This window comes from Nasonia vitripennis (assembly GCF_009193385.2).
Source record: "Nasonia vitripennis strain AsymCx chromosome 1 unlocalized genomic scaffold, Nvit_psr_1.1 chr1_random0009, whole genome shotgun sequence".
Classification (NCBI taxonomy): Eukaryota; Metazoa; Arthropoda; class Insecta; order Hymenoptera; family Pteromalidae; genus Nasonia; species Nasonia vitripennis.
Window position 1 is genome coordinate 2,360,706 of NW_022279596.1, and position 20,505 is coordinate 2,381,210.

The 20,505-nt window shown below is 40.6% G+C and overlaps 1 protein-coding gene across 13 annotated transcripts in view; it reads right to left on the reverse strand.

Moving 5' to 3' along the window:
- Positions 1-20,505, reverse strand: part of LOC100116395 (high affinity cGMP-specific 3',5'-cyclic phosphodiesterase 9A) — an 815,596-nt gene that overhangs the window by 767,710 nt on the left and 27,381 nt on the right. For 10 of the 13 annotated variants that reach the window (XR_004228117.2, XM_031933048.2, XM_031933037.2 and 7 more), the window contains one exon: positions 16,293-16,944. Coding sequence is in view for 9 of the 13 variants with exons in the window: in XM_031933037.2 (XP_031788897.1) it covers positions 16,293-16,434 (142 nt within the window). In the remaining 4 variants the exon portion in view is untranslated. The remainder of the gene's footprint in view (positions 1-16,292; positions 16,945-20,505) is intronic. The other 3 variants (XM_032601371.1, XM_031933029.2, XM_032601370.1) reach the window with 1 other exon arrangement.

Below are 20,505 nucleotides of genomic sequence, written 5' to 3' on the forward strand. Positions count from 1 at the left end.
CTGGAACGATTCAGGCCTGCGAACAAATAGATTTTAAGTTTGTCAACTGTCGAATCAATGTACCGATGCACGTTCGCCAAGATCTCGCTACACACGGCGTTAGTCTACGAGCGTTAGACAATACTGTCTCTTTACTAAAGACTTTGTAAATATTTTAAGTTCATATTAATAAGTTCATACCACGAATTGTTACCATTAGAATTTACACAATCGTTATATTGTAATATCAGATTCTAATATCTTTAGTTTTAATGATAACTTCTGTAAACGCTCTCCAGCTACCGACACTTCGCAATCACAAAAAATGTTGTAATCTCTCTCCGTCATAATTTCATGGATCAAAATAATAAAAATATTTTTCAGTTTTTTTTTTCCTTTTCGGGGGGGAGTACTGTAGGTGCCCCACGTTAGGTGGCAGCACCTCCCGACTGCAGAGAGAGAGAGAGAGAGAGAGAGAGAGAGAGAGAGAGAGAGAGAGAGAGAGAGAATAAAGTGATTGTTTGAGAGAAGAGTGTCCAGTCTCTAGCCCAACCTAGACTTCCTCTTCCTACATATATATGTATATATATATATATATATATATATATATATACATATATATATATATATATATATATCCAAAAGACCTAGTAGTGACTGAAACAAAATGTGTGGTACGACTTCAGCAGCTACTAAATAACACCATTGAGCGGTTATTTATGTTTTTAAATCTATCTTTTTATGATAAAGAGAATACAACTTTATTATTAATTTTAAAATATGGTTTCGACGGAACGAATTTCAACGCGTATCGTCAAAAGTCAGATGATCAAAAAAATTCATTTAGCAGCATATTCTGCTGTTCCATGGTACCACTTCGGTTGATTGATAAAACTACGAAAACAGTTCATTGGGAAAGTCGACCAATAACAATTTCTTATGAAAAAGAAACTGATGAGCTTTGCAAAAATCAAGAAAGAGATATAATGGCTCAGATTCAAGAATTGCAGGATGTTTCTATAGCTGGTTGTACTGTCCAATTCGAAATGATATTGACGATGAATGACGGAAAGGTTGTGAAATCAAACACCCAGCTGGAAATGATTATTATATATTTATATTATCATATATATGTGTGTGTTTGCATGTATTGTAACGGGGTGAGACTTTATTCAACAAACCAACGTTGAATAACCGAATCGCTATCCCACGCTGTGGCGGAGACCATCTCGTCGCCAGCTATCAAGCCGCGTTGCAACGCAGCTTACTCTGCTGCTTTCTCTCTCGAGGACTACGCACCGCCTGGTGCGTGCGCGGCTGCTCAGATGCGTTAAAATTGCGTTATTAACGCCTGCGTAGGCGGCGGTATTCGCGGGGAGGACGTAAGGAAACGGACGTTTGTAATCTAAGTCGGCAAATAATAACAAAAGCACGTAAAATAATAAATCTACGGTTATATTTCAATCCGCGATAAAAACGTGATGTTACAAAATAATAAATGCGAGTCGCTAACAAATTTGCGACTCGCCGCGACACCGAAATACTCGCGCGCTTACGCGCGTATCGCTGAGAAGGTCGCGAGAGATCACCCTCGCACGGGTGATATACTCACACACACTCGCTCTACAGACACTGCGCGCATTCACCAACCTTCTCCTTCGGCTATCACGACCCTAGTCCCGTACAGGCTCTCACGGACGTTGCGATGGACCGCAGAAGCAAGGGAGAACAGGGTGGCCGGATCTCGTGCTGCACTCATACACAGGGAAAGGCTGGGCACAGCACTTATCGCGAACGCCGAGATTCCGAAAAAGTCTTTCGAGCGAAGTCGCGTCAGGTAACCGGTTTTTACCTTTCGCAGGCCGAGAACGATCTATCCTGTATTCGCAGGACTAGCCCGCGCGCTCGCTCGTTCTCTCTCTCTCTCTCTCTCTCTCTCTCTCGCCCCCGAATTTGCGCGTGTTTATTGTCACGCGCGCGACTCTATGTTCTCTCTTCGCGGCACAGCGGTACTCATACCGCTACGAGTTGGCCGCGGTGCTCAACTCGTTATAACCCCCCCCCCCCCCCCCCTAGACTCGATCTATCGACCAGATGGCGATTCTACCCCAGTACGTCCGCGACGAAACGTATTGTCGTGTATCGACGAATGATCTAGGGAATGTTGGGGCAATAAAAGAAAAACACGCTGTTTCGGATTCATCCATTAGGCTGTATTTGGCCTTGCGTAGCCTGACGTTCGGGCATTTATTGCTCCGCGACACGTTGGGGTGTCCGCAGACGTAACAGGACTTTTGTGACGTCCTGTCTGCCGTTCCTGGTGTCGTAGCGCGCGCCGCGCTCTTCGCGCGTGGACGTCGCTCCACGTCCGGCGCGCTGGTTCGCCCTGACGCCTGGAATTGTCGAGCGCGGGCTCTGGCTTCGGCTAGGACTGCTTCAGCCCGGGCGACTTCTCGCTCGGCTTCTTCGCGCTGGCGCCGCTCTTCAGCAAGCTGGCACTCGCGGTCTTCGCGCTTGCGGTCCTCCCGCTTGCGGCGCATGACAACCTTGCGTCGCGTCTCTTCTGCAGCGTAAAACGACGCTCGCCCTTCCTCGAGTAGGCGCGCCCACTAGCCTGCACACCAGCGAAAGGCGTCGCCGTACTTACGCACCGACTGCGTGTACAGTCGGTACGCATCGCCTTCCATCTGGCGCACGTCGATCGACGCCTCGAGCGCCTCTACCAGCTGGGCCCTTTGCTGGTCCCACGCCGCTGCAGCTGCCTCTTCTCTCGAAGGCTCCTCCCTTGCCTTCGAGCCAGCCGGCGGCGCTCGCGTCCCCGCGGTGTTGGTCTCGCGGTGGACGGGCTCGCGCTCCAAGCGAGCCGATATGGGACGACCGACGTTGGGTGGCGCCGGTTGCGGTGCACGCGGGCGGCGCAGACCCGTCGCGGTCTTCTCGCCCTCCTCAGCAACCGGCGCAGGTGGATATGGTCGGCGCACCACCAACGCTCCCTCGCCTTCATCTTCTTCTGCGGGGGCGAAGTACGCCTCCACCTCTTCATCGGGAGGGAAGGCACTCCAGGGGTCTTCGCCTTCTCCTACCTCCCGGATGACTATGTGAGGTCGCTCTTCTTCCCTGTTTAGGGCGGCCATCACGCGCTCGAAGGCTGCTCGTGCCTTGCCGTGGAAGGTTTCCTCGGTTGAGTCCCGTACATTAGGATAGCCGGACTCACACCTGTCAAGGAATGGGGTACGGTATTATACCCAAAGGCGATGTCACTCAATCGCTCGTCCCATGTGTTATGGCTTTTCTCGATGAGCGCGTGTACCATGTTGTTGATGGTGCGATTCACCCTCTCTACCGGGTTCGCCTGGGGGTGGTAAGGTGGCGTCAATTCATGCCGCATGCCTTGTTCTCTGAGGTACTGATCAATGGCTTTATTTTTGAACTCTGTGCGATTGTCCGACAGAAATACCACTGGCGCACCGTACCGCAAGAAGACTCGCTCTCAGAGATGCAGCAGGATTGTCTTTTGTTCGCCCGCTTAATCGAAATGCATTCTATCCAGCGGGTAAACAAGTCTTCGAATATGAGAATATATTCGTTTCCTCGAGCGGTCTTTGGTTTCGGCCCCTTGCTATGCATCTCCTGCTATGATCTGCCATGGCCGAGTAATCACTCGTTTCCCCATCAGGCCGCTTGGCGAGCGCTGCTCGACTTTGCATAGCTGACAAACGAAGCATCGTCGAACATACGCAGCGACGTCGGTGTACATACCGGGCCAGTAATAGTACATTGCGACGCGCGCACAAGTTTTCTCATGCCCCTGGTGACCAGCTGATGGCTCGTCGTGACATTCTCGTAAGATTTCTGCTCGCTTTTCTTTTGGCACGACGACTTTCCATGCCGTATCGTCATTCATAGACGCCGGCAATTTCTCATCTGGGCAAAAGTAGTACAGCTGCCCGCCGTACATCTTATACAGCGGATCTTTGCTCGGATGCAGCTGTATCTCACGGACCTTTTCGTAGTACCATTCGTCCTGGGTCTCGCTTGCCCATCCGACTGCCTCGACTGGTACTGCGTCCTCTTCGTACATACGCGACAACGCGTCTGGTACGGCATTTAGCAGGACTTTCCTATGTTCCACAGTGTAGACGTGGCCCTGCATTTCTAGTGCCCATCTGGCTAGGCGTCCGGTGGGATTATGCAAGTTGCATAACCACCGCTAATTACTGTGGTCCGTGATGACCTTAAATTGATACCCCTCGATATAGGGTCTGAATTTCCGTATAGCCCAGATGACAGCGAGACATTCTCTCTCCGTGACGCTGTAATTTCTTTCGGCTTTCGACATCGTGCGGCTCGCGAATTCTAAAACCCGCTCTTCTCCGTTGATTACTTGGAAATGTACCGCGCCGAGCCCGGTGTCATTGGCGTCCGTCTGCAACACGAACTGCGATTCGTAATCTGGGCGATGAAGAATCGGTGCAGACGCTATTAGCGCTTTCACTCGTTGGAAAGCGTCTTGTTGAACCGTCCCCCACTCATCCTTTCTGCCTTTCTTCGTCAGGCGATGGAGTGGTTCAGCGACGGTCGCGAATTCTTGCAAGAATTTGCGATACCACGACACCATTCCTAGGAAACGTCTCAGCTGTTTTAGGTTTTTCGGCGCTGGATACGCCATAATGGGCGCTATCTTCTCTGGGTCTGGCCGAAAACCATCGTGATTAACCAGGACGCCGAGGTACTTCACCTCTTCTCGGCAAAAGACACTTTTGTCCCGGTTTATCGTCAATCCAGCCGCGTTCACTCTCTGGAGCACTTTCTCTAAGTACTCGAGATGCTCTTCAAACGTCTCCGTCGTGATGATGACATCATCGAGGTACGAGTACGCATATGGCTGGAGTTCTGGGCTGATCACTTCGTCGATCATTCGCTGGAAGGTCGCTCCAGCGTAGGCTAAACCAAATGGCATACGCGTGAATTGGAATAATCCTAGCCCAGGAACTGTAAAGGCCATCAGAGGTCTCGCCTCCGGCTTCAACGATATTTGATGGTACGCGCTCCTAAGGTCCAACGTCGATATGTACGAAAGTAATATAAAATCAGACTCTCTTAAATATGAATTTTCAATCTTACATGCAAACATTCGGTTCATGGAACTAGTCCTTCATATTTCTTATCGTCTGGCATTGGAAGTTCCAATATGGAAAGTAAGTAATAAAGATAGATAGTTAGATAGATAGATACATCAATCGTTAAATGTTTAGATATAGTATTTTATTTTTTTTTCTCTTTGTTCTTCTTTATTATATTTCCATAAGGTTCCAAAAGTTTTTGAAGCAGTAACAGATCAAAAGAAAAAAGAGATTCAAGATCAACTTAAAAGTGAATTAAGTATATTGGTAGATGCGCCAACGCAGGGATCTGGTAATACCAATAATGGTAATACTGCTAGAAAATTTTTTAATAATATTGACGTTGTGGCTCAAATAACTGGTACAATTTTTATAATTTTATTTCTACCAAAATTTAATTATAATCACTCATTAATTATAATAAAATAAATAATTATTTGTAGAATTCAATGAACACTTGTTATACAGATTTAAAGTTATTTTGGCAGTTATTTCATCAAATTGCTTAGTAAATAATGCAGCATTTGGTGCTTATTGCAAAGAGACGGCATTAAAATACGTAGAGCTCTACAAGTGGTATAAAATGCCTACATCAATGCATGTCATTTTAATACATGGCCACGTCATTATGAAAGAATTAATTTTACCTATTTAGATGCTTAGTGAAGGAGCCCAAGAAAGTAATCATAAAATGATTAAAAGATTCAGAGATAGATTCTCAAGAAAAGTTTCTCGGTGCGTTAAGAGATTCATTTTTTTATATATATTTCCGATAACTTGTTTGTGCAACTTATGTAATATATTAGTTTTATTGCTCGAAAAAAAAAATTTTTTGAGATAATTTTTATGTAAAAAAAGAGCTTATTTTATTAAATTATCTTTCTAAAGATTTCAAATAAAAAATAATTTTGCAAATTTGTTCAAATCAGATAATTTTATATCCATTACTATTATTTCAGGGTTGCAACAAACACGGATATGTTTCGTCGCTTATTTGTAAATTCCGATCCTTATCTTTCGCCATTAGACATCGAAGAAAACAAAAAAAAAAAACGCTCAATGACTCAGGAGATGAAAAATCTGTTATTAGATTATACAGAGTCAGCAGATGATGACAACACAGACTATTTAGACACTGAATAAAACTATTTTAATTTCGGTGTAAATATGTACATATATATATATATATATATATATATATATATATATATATATATATATATATTTTTTTTTTTTTTTTTTTTTTCTGGAAATAATTTTGTATAATGTATATAATATAATTATAATATAATAACAAAGTTGGGGCTGTTCATAAAGTCATTGCCATAATTGTCTTCAGCATCCACGAAAACCCTTGAAGCATTTTTTCGGCGATTTTCCATGTTTTCACCCTCCAACCCCCTAATTTCACCCCCTCAATGGGGGATGCTTGCATTTCCAATAATTTGTCCTCAATTGGTATGGCCTACGGTTGAATTAAGAAAAAAAATCAGATCGATATCTCCATTTTTTGTGAAGATATTAGGTTTGGAAACAGCGATATATCCGATATAAGGGAAAGTGTGCTATATTCATCAATATTATATATATAATATACTGCCAGATATTTCGGCAATACACTTTTTTTGGTTCCCTATTACACAATAAACAAAATGAGCCCTTATAGAGTCATTTTGACCGTAATTTCGAGTGAATCAAGACTTTTGATCACTTTTTCGGCATTTGGGAACACTGTGCGTCGGCCTTACCGGTGTGGAGCTGGTCTAATATGGGACCTTCTCCGGGGGAAGCTACACTGAGAGACGGGCCCGATGCCCTCTCGGGGCAGAGTGCTGGCTTAACCAGCGCGGTGTGTGTCTGAAAATATGGTCCTCATCGAAGATGTCTCTCAGGGTGGAAAAATATAGGTATGGGATATAGTGAGGTAAAAATCAGATAGGATTGGGCACTACTTCCACACAAAGGTGGTGGAAGGCCCCCGGCAGCTGGACCGAAAGGCTGCGGTGGTAATAGAATGAAAAAAAAAAATGGAAGTTTTTCTCGTCACTAAACACATTAACATTCTTACTGTCTCCGAATCCTGACTAACGCCTGCGCACGAGTCTACTTTGTTTAGTATAAATGGCTATAACCTTGCACGTAATGACCGTGGACTAGAAGTTGCCAATAAATGTGCAACTTCTAATAATATGCCAATGCGGTATTTCAACGGTGGTGGCACTGCTTGCTACATCCGTGAGGACTTAGCTTTTTCTGTCGTAGAAGTCCTGCAGATCGGGCATATATACGAGACTGAATACCTACTAGTCAGCATAAATTGCACCTAAAAGATTCTTATAGCCACTGTTTATTGATGTCCAGGAGGTAGAGTACGGAGCAAATTATTTTCTTCCCTGCAAGCTATTATGCATCTCTATGATAATATAATCCTGGCAGGTGACCTCAATTCTAACCTCTTAACAAATGACTATTATGGTCTACATTTGAAACGGCTTATATATGATCATGCCTTATATCAAACCTTAAACTAGGGTGAACATTCTGGTAAATTGGAAGCGTGCAGTGGCCTCGACCGGTGGCTGCGGTTGCGGAATAAGCCCATCGGGGGGTATAGCCGGCGGAGGTAGCACGCTGTTCATGTTTTCTCGCCCGGATGGATTGCTCAAATTAAAGTCGCGCAGCGGAGAATGCTGGAGCGGTGTGCGGACCATTTTGCGCACAGCATCTCCCGAAAAATTGAGAGCGCGTCGAGCGGTAACGCGATGTGAAACGCGGGATGCAGAACGCAGTGCACTGAGCCTCAGGCTACAAAGATGGCCGCTCGCGCGGGAGGGCACAAAGAAAAAGCGCGGGAGACGCACGCGTCGGCAAGATAGCCGACTCAAAGCACGGCGTCGGCGTCGGTGGCTCGCAACAGGTATGATGCGGCGCTTGAAAAGAATAAGTGATTCAAGGCCGCGAAAGAACAATACCTGTTGCGTGTTGCTTGAAAACCTGATGACGTAGGTGAAGCAGGCCGTCAGGCACCGGGGACGTGGACAGCAGCGAGGTGTAAAAGCCGCTGGTTGACAGGGAGATGGCTGACGGATCGGCCACTGCTGTTGTGACGAGCGTCGAAAGGCGCGCCTGGTGCAGCTGCTGATAAGGTGGTGACTGATGGGACCGCAACCGCGTGCTAGAAGGAGAAACTTCTTACCAGGAAATGCGACACCGCGCTCTCTCTGCCCCTCTCGACGATGCGATGACTGTAGAGAGGCCTAGTTGGTCCGTCGGAGGCAGGTAAAATGTCTGCCGCTGGGCTGTAGAGAGGCTACGACGGGGCGATTGTATCGATTCTGTAAAAATCTTTCTTACGGCTCTCCGCAGAATGCCAAGAGGGAGGTGGCTGGCCGCCGAATATAAGCGGTGATACTTGCTCGCGACGCGTTGATGAGTCGGACGCGTCGAACTGCGAGTTGTCATTCGCTATGCACTGCAACTCAGACTGGTTATGCAAAACTAGAATAACTACGACTTTATTGAAATAATACTGAATAGAGATATCTGGAGCTTCCAGTTTGTTCGGCCGAGCCCAGAATGGTGATGGGTGCACGCTATTCGCTCGCCACAGCGTGGCGTCGACCTGGTGGCGCTGGTGCCTAAGATGGCGGCCAGACTCAGCTATGTGAAGTCAGGCCTGGGCTGGAGCGTCTGCTTCCGCTGGCGTTGATGCTGCTCGGCGCGAACCGCCACATATGTATCTTTCCCCATTAGTTATAGGGGTTATGAGTTAAGGGGGCACAACACCTTTGAAATTACAATCAAAATTTTCCATTAAAAGTTTATAATTTCTTATATAAATAAACCAAATTTTTTTGCTATTCTTACATATAATTACCTTTATTTTTATTGTTTTAGACCTTCGATATACCTCTATAATACCTACGTATAGTAGGGTGTCCATAATTCACTGACCGTAAGATTCCAAAGGAACGAATGGCCCAAATGAGCTCAAACTCCAGGATATTGTTTAAAAGTATATTAGTTATGGTATGAATGAGGGGATTTGGTTTAAATTCCATAGAAAAAGTTTTATAAGCATATTACTGATTTTTTAATCAATTTTTGATTAATTTTAACATAATTATCATGTAACTTTTTTTTATGGAATTCAAACCAAATCCCCTCATTCATACCATAACCAATGTACTTTTAAACAATATCACTTAATTTGAGCTCATTTGGTCCATCCGTTCCTTTGGAATCTTACGGTGCAGCACCTGAAATTGAAAAAAACACAATTAGGAGAAAATCAGCATTAAAGTTTTGACTTACAATACTTATACATAATCACCGTAATACTTATCTCTATCATTTTTTTATTGCTCCAATCATTGATATCCATCAAAATATAACATTGTGTACCAGACTGTCGCATCTGGACACATAAAAACTCCTGTTGGGGTGTAAATGTATCTAGAACACAAAAAGTTTAAATTAGTACATTTCATTTAAAAACATGTTTTTATTAATAAAATTTCTTCAATGCTCTTATCTTTTTTTCACCGTAGTCACAAGGCATTTTGTGTATCCTGTCCATCATAACCTCAACTTTATGAGGCAGCTGTGGTAACCCACTTACTTGTTAGTCCAAGATTTGCTGAACAGTGATAAGAATAACTTTTAAAAAGAAATACTTGAAAGTATAAAATGAAAATATTAATAATTATAGATGTAAGTATTTAGAAAATTTAATTTTCACCTGCTCCATATGCATCATCCAGTAGTTCCTCTCGAGCTTTTCTCCTGGTAACGCGTGTCTCCTTGGTGCTTGCCAGTTTTTTCCTCTCCGCGTGGAATAATCTGCTGTCATTGCTGTTTTCTACCCATTCACAAGCAGCTTTTCCTAGCATGACTTCAAATTGCTCCATAATCTTCAGAAAGCTCGTACGACCACCATTGAAGGACGTAACAGCTGTGTACACTCCAATATTGAGCACTGACAAGCCACTAAATGATGATTTTGGAACCAGCTTCCACACAGAATTGTTGAAACTTTCATTAGAATTCTGTGTGAAACCTCCAACATCTTTCCAGAAGGTTTGGTTCCTTTAAATCTTCATAAATAGGCTTAATCTTCTCCATAATAGCAGATGGAATGCTGCTTTTGTGCTTAAAATTCTTCAAAGTCTTGTGCACTTTGGCTTTCTGCCATTTACACCAGCTGCTGGCTCCTTTCGGACACAAGTGGTGCTGAGGCTTTGCGTCTGTTGACAGCTGGTGATAGAAGGTTGCCCAGATTGCATTGGACATGTCTTCCACGGAATCAGGGTGATACCTGATTGCTTTGCCGTAGTATGAAGACAGTCTGTCGATCACTTTGGCAGTCAGTCGTCCTCTTCCTCCAATTCCTTTTCCATCCGAGAGTGTCTGTCGTCCTAGTGATTACTTCAAATTCCTGATACGCGTACCCATCCTCTTCTGCACATGACCGATACACTCTTTTTTGCAACGGTCAACCTGCTGCCATAGGGTTGCGCTTCTGTCACTGCTTTGTAAACTTTCGAGTCACCATCACCAATATAATTTTTGTACATTATACCACTCTTCTTTTGAACATTGAAACATCTGGACGATTCCATCCACTTCTATTTTTCCTGCACTGCCTTGATGGTTAGCATTATAATTTGGTTCATGCTCTTCGTACCATTCTTGATATGGAATCGTGTCTTCTTTGCCTGACCAGTTATCACATGCTTTGCAGAAGCTGTTCTTGATGGCGACATCCAAAAACTTTACTGTTTTATTTCCAATGATGCTGGCAAGGCCTTGTAAAGATGCAAAGCCCTTCTTCCTCCAGGAGCCATCGCCAAAAACATCTAATTGATTGCTTCCTGTAGCTTCCATCTCCTATTGAACTGCAGCCTTCATAAAGTCCTCAGCCACTTTTTGACACACTTCACTTAATTGATTCCTAATTGTATCGTAAGCAGATTGTGCTACTGGCTTTTTCAGATCCATGATGCCACAAAAGGTAGACAATCCAGCGTGCCCATGGTCAAGTGCACGCAGTGCGATAATGCTTCTTCTGTTCACTTCACATGCATTGCTTCTTGAACCCACTTTCTTGCAAGAGTTTATCGCACTTATCTGACCACACTGTTCACAGACAACATCAATTTTGAAGGCAAGCCCTTGTACACTTGATTCACTAAAATGTACATTGCTGTGACAGACACCACAACACAAAACATCTTGAAGTTCACTGTACAAAATGCTGACATCAATAAGCCTATTTTTTGTAGAAGCAGCATCTGGAACTGTCGATGTGCTGATTTTCTTCGCAGATGCTGAAAGTCTTGGTCTCTTCTCCACTTGATCATCTTCATTGTTTTTAAAGCCAAAAAATCCTCTTGGCCTCTTCTTATTCCTTCCTCGAGAATATTTTTTGTCTGGATGAGTGCTGGCAAATCTTCCTCTAACATCTCTTCTTTTAGCCATTATGCTACACTTACACTATTTAATTTAAACTTATCACATAACACTTTCACTGACACTTGCACTTTTTGAAAAAACTTAACCTATATAAACGCACCTATCACCCTCGCAGATTCACTCCCGAACGCGCAAAAAAATCCACATTTACACTGACTGACAATTGTTAATTAATTAACGACGGGCAAAAAAAACTGACATATACTGATAGTTGATAATAGCTGTATTTGTGTACATGTATCAGCTGTTCAGTATATACAACACTATACCCGTGCAGCGTGTGTGGAGACATGTGGAATCGGAACGAAAGGAATGAAGACAGTCGCAAAAAAATTCAAACAGTAGATTTTTCGTTCTTTTTTATTAATGAATAATATCGCCTATATATCGGTTTAAACATAAAAATTAATTAACGTATATATAACATAAATTTTGTCAATTTTTTCAATTTTTTACTCACTTGAACTTAAAATAAAAATTATTATTTATTTGAAAAAGAATTAATTGAATTTCGTAAATTTATGAAAAAAAAACAAATAAAAAGTACTTTTAGCGTTTGCTGTACAACTTGGAAAAAAAATCTTTTTAGCGCAATAACGACAACGGGAACATATTCTACGGGAAATTTCCTATCAAAATACGGAATAAAAAAAATCGATTTTTTCATGATTTCAAAGGTGTTGTGCCCCCTTAAGGTAATAAGTAGTTATGAGGTTATACGATTACAGAGATATGGGATTATGAGGTGATGAAGTTCATAAAACACTTTTAATCAGATTATCTAGCACAATTTTTCGACTCTTTTCCGTTAAGTTTAGGAGGTTATAAGGTTATGGGGTTATGAAGATAAGGGTTTAAGCATCTCCTTAGCCCCATATAACTTCTGGGGGTTGCGAGTTTACGGGATATAGGGTTTTTGGAATTAAGATGTGTAAATTGATTGAGGATTTTAGGAGTTATGGGGTTGCTGGGCCTATATTTTGAGGTTATGAAACATCCTGACGTAATGTGGTTAAATAGAATCCGAAATTGGATTTTGTGACCCCAGAAACGTATAGTAATGGTGGGATGAAGAATGGTGGTGGAAGAATATTTTTGAATATCGTGTAGGGGTGTGTATTGTAATTGCACAATTCCAGACATTTTCGGTCTGGTGCAACCGTGAAACCTTAACTGATCTTTCTAAAAATTTTGAGAGGTTTATGTTGACACTTGATGCGAACTTATGAACTAGGCATTGTCCGTGAATTTTTTTCGTTGAAATAAATTTGCACTCCACCCTAATATGTATATGTTAAGGCTACCTTATTTGCACTTTCAACCTTAAAATGTGAACATCTCAGTGTTCGATCCGGACTTCGGACACCTTTACACAGTAAAAAGATACCTTTTTAGGCACGATCGCGACACGGAAGTGCCTTATAGTTTTGTCATCGAAAAATGTGTGAGATACCATATCTCACGCAATTTTTGACCGATCAGGCTGAAATTTTGGAAGGAGTCTTCTCTTGCACAAACCTGAAATCAAATTTTTTTGTATTCCAATCGTCTACGTTTTTTAAAAATGCGGCAACAATTTGTTCAATTTTTGCGTGTTTTTTGAATAAAAATTTGTGTTACACGATTATCTCTGAGAGGCTTTTATCAATCAGGCTAAACATTTTTGTGCGTACTCCCCTCATAATAGTAAGGTACCAAATTTATTTTGGGCTTGATTCTGCATGTATACGCAGAATACGGTCACATCAAAAAATCGCTAAAAACGGTTTTTTGGCTCTAACTCGGATTCTATGTATTCTACAAAAAAAAGTTAAAGAAAAAACTTGTAGATCTCCAAGAGATACAACTTTTTTCTATCTACACTTAAGCGTGAAAATGCTTTTAATTCGAGTTAACAGGCCAAAATCGACTTTTTATAGCAATAAACCAGTATTTATCATAAAACTTTGAGGCTATACATTTTACATGAAAATCTTAAATATAAAAGTTGTAGATATTTTAAAAACACAACTTTTTACTGTGACAGACATTTTTTCGAAACGCTTATACATAAACAACAACCTTAGAATCGATTTTTGGTACATATAATTGAATAACAATTTTGGTGCGACACGCCCTATCTGGCCCAAAAACTGTAATTGATCGCCAGACGGTCACGCGAAGCAAAGCGCGAGCGTCAGCGGTCGTGTCTTACATCGCTAAGCGCGCGCGTGCCGCGCTAGTTATAGTAAGAAAAGTACCTCTTAAGTTTCAGAATGGGTCTGACCTCCTGCCAGAAGTTATGTAGTAAACAAACATGATATAATGGCTAATAAGTTGTTTTAGATTCAAATCTGACACTTGTAACTTAGTACATTTCGTGTCTAGCAATACACAGCAAGCAATACACAACAAGTAGTTCACCACTACCGGAGCTGAGCTTGACTTGTAGCAATATATCATGAAATAATTATATAATATAATTTTAATTAAAAAGTGATAAAAATGAATATTCAACTTTTATTTCTATAAAGGTATAAAGTGTTTATGTGTTTTATAGTGATTACAGACTCTAATGCTCGTTGTTGTTTTAAACTGAAGGAATAGAGTAATCTCTACAAGCAGATTTCTTGAGAAAACTGCTCGTAGAGATTACTCTATTCCTACTGTTTATGTGTTTGTTATAGCTTCAATCAATAGCGTTCCCATATCATTTTACTCTAAAGTAAATTGCAAATTAATTTTTTAAACTTATTTAAAATCGCTATCTGTGGAGTAAGAGGTTTTAAGTACTTTAGTTTTAACTTAATATGTGTCCCCAATCAGTTGCTTCCAATGTCGATTGTAAAATATTTTTCAAAACACGTTAACATTATTTTTAATTATTAGTCAAAATGTTTCGGTTGAATCGGACAGGTGGATTTAGTTTACTGTGCTGGGTGTAGGTGGTTCTAAAGATTTTGATTAAACACAATTTTTTATATTTATTTGCATCTCGCTGAGCTTGGGTAAGTTGGTTTAGAGGCTTGAGTTACATTAGTTTTAACATATTAATAATTCCAAATATTTACGCATTTGTTAACAATGGCTAGCTTCAGGGGACACCACGAATTATTTTTTCGCGGTGTGCCTTGAAGTTGATCGACGGGAATCATTTTTAACACCGGCACACGAAAAAAAAAATATCGGTCCCCGGCTCATGACACATGTATTCCTACGTATTTTGGCTCGCTAAATACAAATCCAGTGCGAGAATTACTTCATCACTCTTCAGTATTATTTAAATTGCAAGTATGATCAGTAAATTCAAGAAATCGATATTTTTGCCAAATTTTCGGTATTTACTAAGTTTGCTGGATAATCTAGTATTAAATATATTTTGTTGTTATTTATTTTGACCCGCAAAATACAAATCTGATGTCGGATTTAATCTATCATCCTTCATTTTTTACAATCATAAAAATTAGTCAAAAAATAGAAAAAAATCCGTTTTTTTTAATGATTTTTGCGCTGTTTTCCATGCTTAAAGTCGAACTTTCTATTTAACAGACATTTTTTTAATATAATTTGAGTCACTGAACACAATTCTGTCTGTGAAGATTTTGAAGTACGTAAATTACGTAGACAAATGAGTGATAAATTGATAGATATGTATATCAGATGTTTCATAGGCTTTAGTCAGCCAGAAATATATGCAATATATTTATCGATTTATCACTCATTTGTCTACGTAATTTACGTACTTCAAAATCTTCACAGACGTAATAAAAAATGTCTTTTTGTTTGTCACACATGTGAAACAGCCTATCTCTTCTTTTTGTAATATTATACTCTCCAGCGGCCAAGTTGCCAACCGAGAGAGAGCTAACGTCGCTGGATGACCGCTTTCCCACCCTGACCAGCCGCCGATACTGGGTCTCCTAATCCCTGCATCGTAAGTGAATCTTTTTTTGGTGTACTTGCCATAACTTTCAAGAGACTTCTTGTAGTAAGTATCTCAGTATCTAAGTTAAGCTAAGTTGCCAACAGATAGAGAGCTGCGATCGCTAAAAAACAAAATGTAGTATAACCCGTTATTCATAAGTTTTTCCGGTATTTGATTTATTTTACGTTTTTAAAGATGAGCGAATGAGCCTTGGATCAAATTTGACATCAGATTTGTATTCAGTGACTCGAATTATATTAAAAAATGTCTGTTGAATTGAAATTTTGACTTTAAGCATGGTAAACAGCGCAAAAATTATTAAAAAAGCTGAATTTTTTCTCTATTTTTTGACTAATTTCCGCGATTAAAAAAAGGAAGGGTAATAGATCAAATCTTATATCAGATTTCTATTTTGCTGGTCCAAATAAACAAAAAAAATATATATATTCAATACTAGATTATCCAGCAAACTTAGTAAATACCGAAACATTGGCAAAAATGTCCATTTCTTGAATCTACTGATCAATACTTGCAATTTAAATAAAACTGAAGGGTGATGAAGCAATTATCGTCTTGAATTCGTACTTAGCGAGCCAAAATACGTAAGAATACATGTGTCATGTGCCGGGGTCAGATATTTTTTTTTGTGTGCCGGTGTAATTATTGAGACTTTACCACAGCCTGCGGGCATGCTGATCCAATATAGATGAAAATAATATTAAAACAACATATAAAGTTTAAGAAGTTGTTCAGACTTCATATAACCATTTGAGAAACAATCAAAATTATCAAAACATCATGTTTCTGCTTACCTTTGATTTCTGCATCTGTGACCTGATCAGATCGGAAGCAAGCAACTTCCTTCCGATCGCCAATGATAAAGTGTATGTTAACGTATTCACTGTCGCTATCAATGCTTGAAACGATACCATTTTTGTCTTGAATCTCGTCCATGGCCCGTCAAATAGTCGGAGAGGTAATGTCACAGGCTTGCATATACAAGTGATTCTTCTAATTTTATTGGTTTTTCTTTCTCTTATTTTTTGATTGATAGTTTACGTTGCAGTCATTGGTTAATGTGACTTCCTTTTACAGAGGGCCTAAACGGGCTCATCACCGCACTTGTACAAGTGTATCCACTCGACTGTATTTTTTCATTAATGTTAGAGCATGAGGACTTTGGCACAATAACTTTGTAGTCATTGCTCTTGTTATCATTGATTTCCTACGACTTTTAATCAATTTTTTTGCTAATATTATTACAGCTCTTTTTTTACTACTACAGCTCCAGCAGCTGCTAATAATGCAGCGTTTATTGATTCCAAATCGATACACTGTTCCAGTCAATGTCTTTTCACTAAACTTTTCCTCGTTTATACTGCAAACCGAAGACACTAGAAATGTCCAGGTCAATTTTAGGGATAGAAACCAAGTTCGAATCGTTCTTACATGGTCCATTCTGCGCTGTAAAAATTAGAAATGTCTTGATACTAGCAGTAAAAATATATTAAATCAGTACACGCAAAACAAACACATACTTTTCAACGAATAATTTATTATTTGCCAGCGTGCAGATATTGCGACTCAGCTGACTTTAATTTGCTTTCAGAAATCATTTATAAGCATTCAAAGGTAGTGAGATTTTTGGAAAAAGATTAAGTACGTATTTCATGAGCTTTCAGTATTACGTATATTAAGCTAGCAGACCATGGTCACGACGCACACTTCTAACCTACTGGGTATTTAGTTGCTAATTGGTTGTTAATTAGTTACACTATTCCTGATTTAGTTGCTCAATACCTGTAAAAGATACGTGTGATCTACTAGATTAAGTCTTAACCTAGCAGACCACAATGCTATATCTTTGGTTCTCGTAAAGATATCAAAGTTCTTTAAAAGGCATATTTAGTTGCTAATTAGTTGCTGAAGGATAGCAATATTTATATTATCCCCATATCACCCCCTAACTTCCACATTGACCCCCCTGCAAGAACGAACAACCTATTTTTTCAAGTTTTCTACAAGGATAAAGGAAATTTTGTAGAAAAGCTTTAAAATTTTGTGGCCAAATGCATAATGAGTAGCGTTACTACATATTGATCTAGAGGATGAGGTAGAGAAGTACAATAAATATTAACAAATATAAATGCGTCGCATTTGCTTTTATCTATATTGCTATTACAACAACTACCTTAAACACTTACTTTAAGCAAGCCTTTACGAGCCTTTGACGACTACTGCAAATTTCACACTTGATTTCAAGACCTTACTACACGCCCTTGGTACATAATATAATATTTTGGTACTATATATAGCATAAAATTCAATTTTGTGGCCAGGTTTCTGTCTGTAATAATAGATTACACACCAAGGCCCGAAATTAATTGGCTAGTTGCGTAGCTTGTGTAAATTTCATATTGCAATTACACAAGTTATATTGCAATCACATCACCGGTAGAGCTGCCAAAGACGACAAACAGCCCTGAATCTTCCGAGTTTTTCAAGATCTCGTAAGAAACTAGTGTAGCGATCTGGCTAGATTCTTTGCCAAAAATAACATGAATTCCTGGACTCCTTATGGAGAGTCTAGCTAGTCTGCAAATATTGCGCATGTATATCACAAAGTGCGCTCCATAGCTTTCCATGTTTAGTTGTAGTAGTGTCAGTTTTTCTCGAAATCGATGAGCATGTTACCTGGAATTCTGGTAGACGATGTCCAGGTGTCAGGCAAAGGAAAAAATTAAGTCCAGGTAGTGCGCTTCGTGGCTTTCGATATGTAAATGAAAGTTCTGCTGAAAGGTGATGAGCAGGTTACCCGGGACTCTCATAGATGAAGCCCAGGTATTCGAGAACCTCAGTATGGTCTTAATATAATTAGAATATATTGGTATAAACAACGGAAGTCAAGTTCGGACTCATTTCCATCAATATTTACGAAGTTGTAAATTTTTAATTCGGTGTCTCTTTGGAATGTTTTTTTAAAATGCATAATATTTATGCAATAATGCATTTTTAAAAAAGTAATTAATCACACTAGGTCACAAAATTGCCTGACCCTCTGGTAAATCAAATGCAAAAAATCGCATTACAATCCGTCTTACTGCTCGAAAAATCGACAGTAAGGATACCGCATTTGCAGTTCTCATAAGTGCACGTGATTAATAAATATTATACACGAATATTTTTATGATATTTATTCATAACGCTATTCAGTTTGCTAAATACAAACGATGCGCTTTACTTGTATGCAGGATTAACTAAAATACAGACTATCTAACTTGTTGAATTGTAATACAAATATATTTATTTTGCAGTAACTAATTAGCAACAAAATACGCCCTAGTTTATATTTTCTTACGACCACTTTTTGACTTTATCGTACTTCGGGGGTAGTCTGGGGGTCGATGTGGCAGTTAGGGGATGACCGGGGGATACTATAAATATTGCTATTTTGCAGCAACTAATTAGTAACAAAATTCACTTTAGTTTATATTCTCTTATGATCACTTTTAGACTTTATCATGCTTCGGGGGTAGTCGGAGGGTCGATGTGTCAGTTAGGGGATGACGGGGGATAATAAAAATATTGGTATTTTGCAGCAACTAATTAGCAACTAAATATGCCGTTTAAAGAACATTGATATCTTCACGAGAACCAAAGATATAGCATCGTGGTCTGTTAGGTTAAGACTTAATCTAGCAGATTACACGTATCTTTTACATGTATTGAGCAACTAAATCAGGAATAGTGTAACTAATTAGTAACTAAATACCCAGTAGGTTAAAAGTTTGCGTCGTGACCATAGTTGGCTAGCTTGATATACGTTCCACGGCTAAGGCCTATTGTCCGAGTGCCCCGATAGCAGCACACGCACCTTTCCCTAGGTCCTCTTGCATGAGCGCTCCACAGCATCGTAACGTCTGTCTGCCCGCCACAACTGCTTCTAGTCAGCCCGCATGCTCGAGCTGGGAAGGGGGGGTTTGGTCTCAGATAACCAATAATACGCTCTCGCAGTTGAATCCCCATGCGACCTATCAAGTTACAGAAGCTGCGTCAAACAGCACCAGGAATACCTCAGACACTTTCCGTCCGAGAACCAAGAACCTCGGTAAAACCATTCGAGAATGGAAGTTAAAATTCTCGGGCGACAAAGGAGAGAGTATTGAAGAATTTTTAGAGCAAGTCGACGAGAATAGACGCTTGGATAATATTTCCTACGAGGAGTTTTTAGACTCTATGGTCTCTATGTTTGAGAAGCCTGCACTATTCTGGTATCGTACTTTAAGGCCTTCGTGGCAAACGTACCAAGATTTCAAGAGGGCAGTCCCTCAATAATTACAGCAGGACAAAAAGGAATAAGAGGAATCTAGTGGTCGAGACCCACTTACGTACCCAAGGGGAGGACGAGCCCTTTATAGATTATATCGTTTCTCTCCTCACCGTTCTAAGCCGATTCGACCAGCCATGGGACCTGCAAAACCAAGTTAATTTAGTCATCGACAATATGCTCCCGAAGATAAAAAAAAAATAAATAAATAAAGATTTACAAGGGCAGACTAACCAATGTCCAAGAGTTTCTCGACAAAGTTCAAGAGGCAGAAGACGACGAAGACGGCCAGTGGAGGCCACCGCCCCCAGCAAACCAGAGTATGCTGCCGGAAACCGCGTACAGGCCTGCCTCTAAGGCTACGCGGGCCAAGCTTGCCTCAATAAACGCGAAATCGTCGTCTCTGACAAAAGCGGATCTAGAAAAGCACTTCGAGAAGTTATTCCAGAAGAAAACTATACAGTCTGGCCGTCAACCCGTGGTGGCGGCCGAGGTCACGGAGAAAGACATGAAAGAAACGGCTGGCAGCAAGGAGGTAGTCGTACTGATGCGATTACTCCCAAGTCTGAGAAAAATAAAGACAAACCAGTTGGTCCAGATAACGACAAAATTCTCTGCTGGAATTGCAGCTGGCCTGGCTATACTAAGTTCACCTGTCCGGATTGCTCCTCCTCAAAGCCGTCAAAAAACGAGAAGCA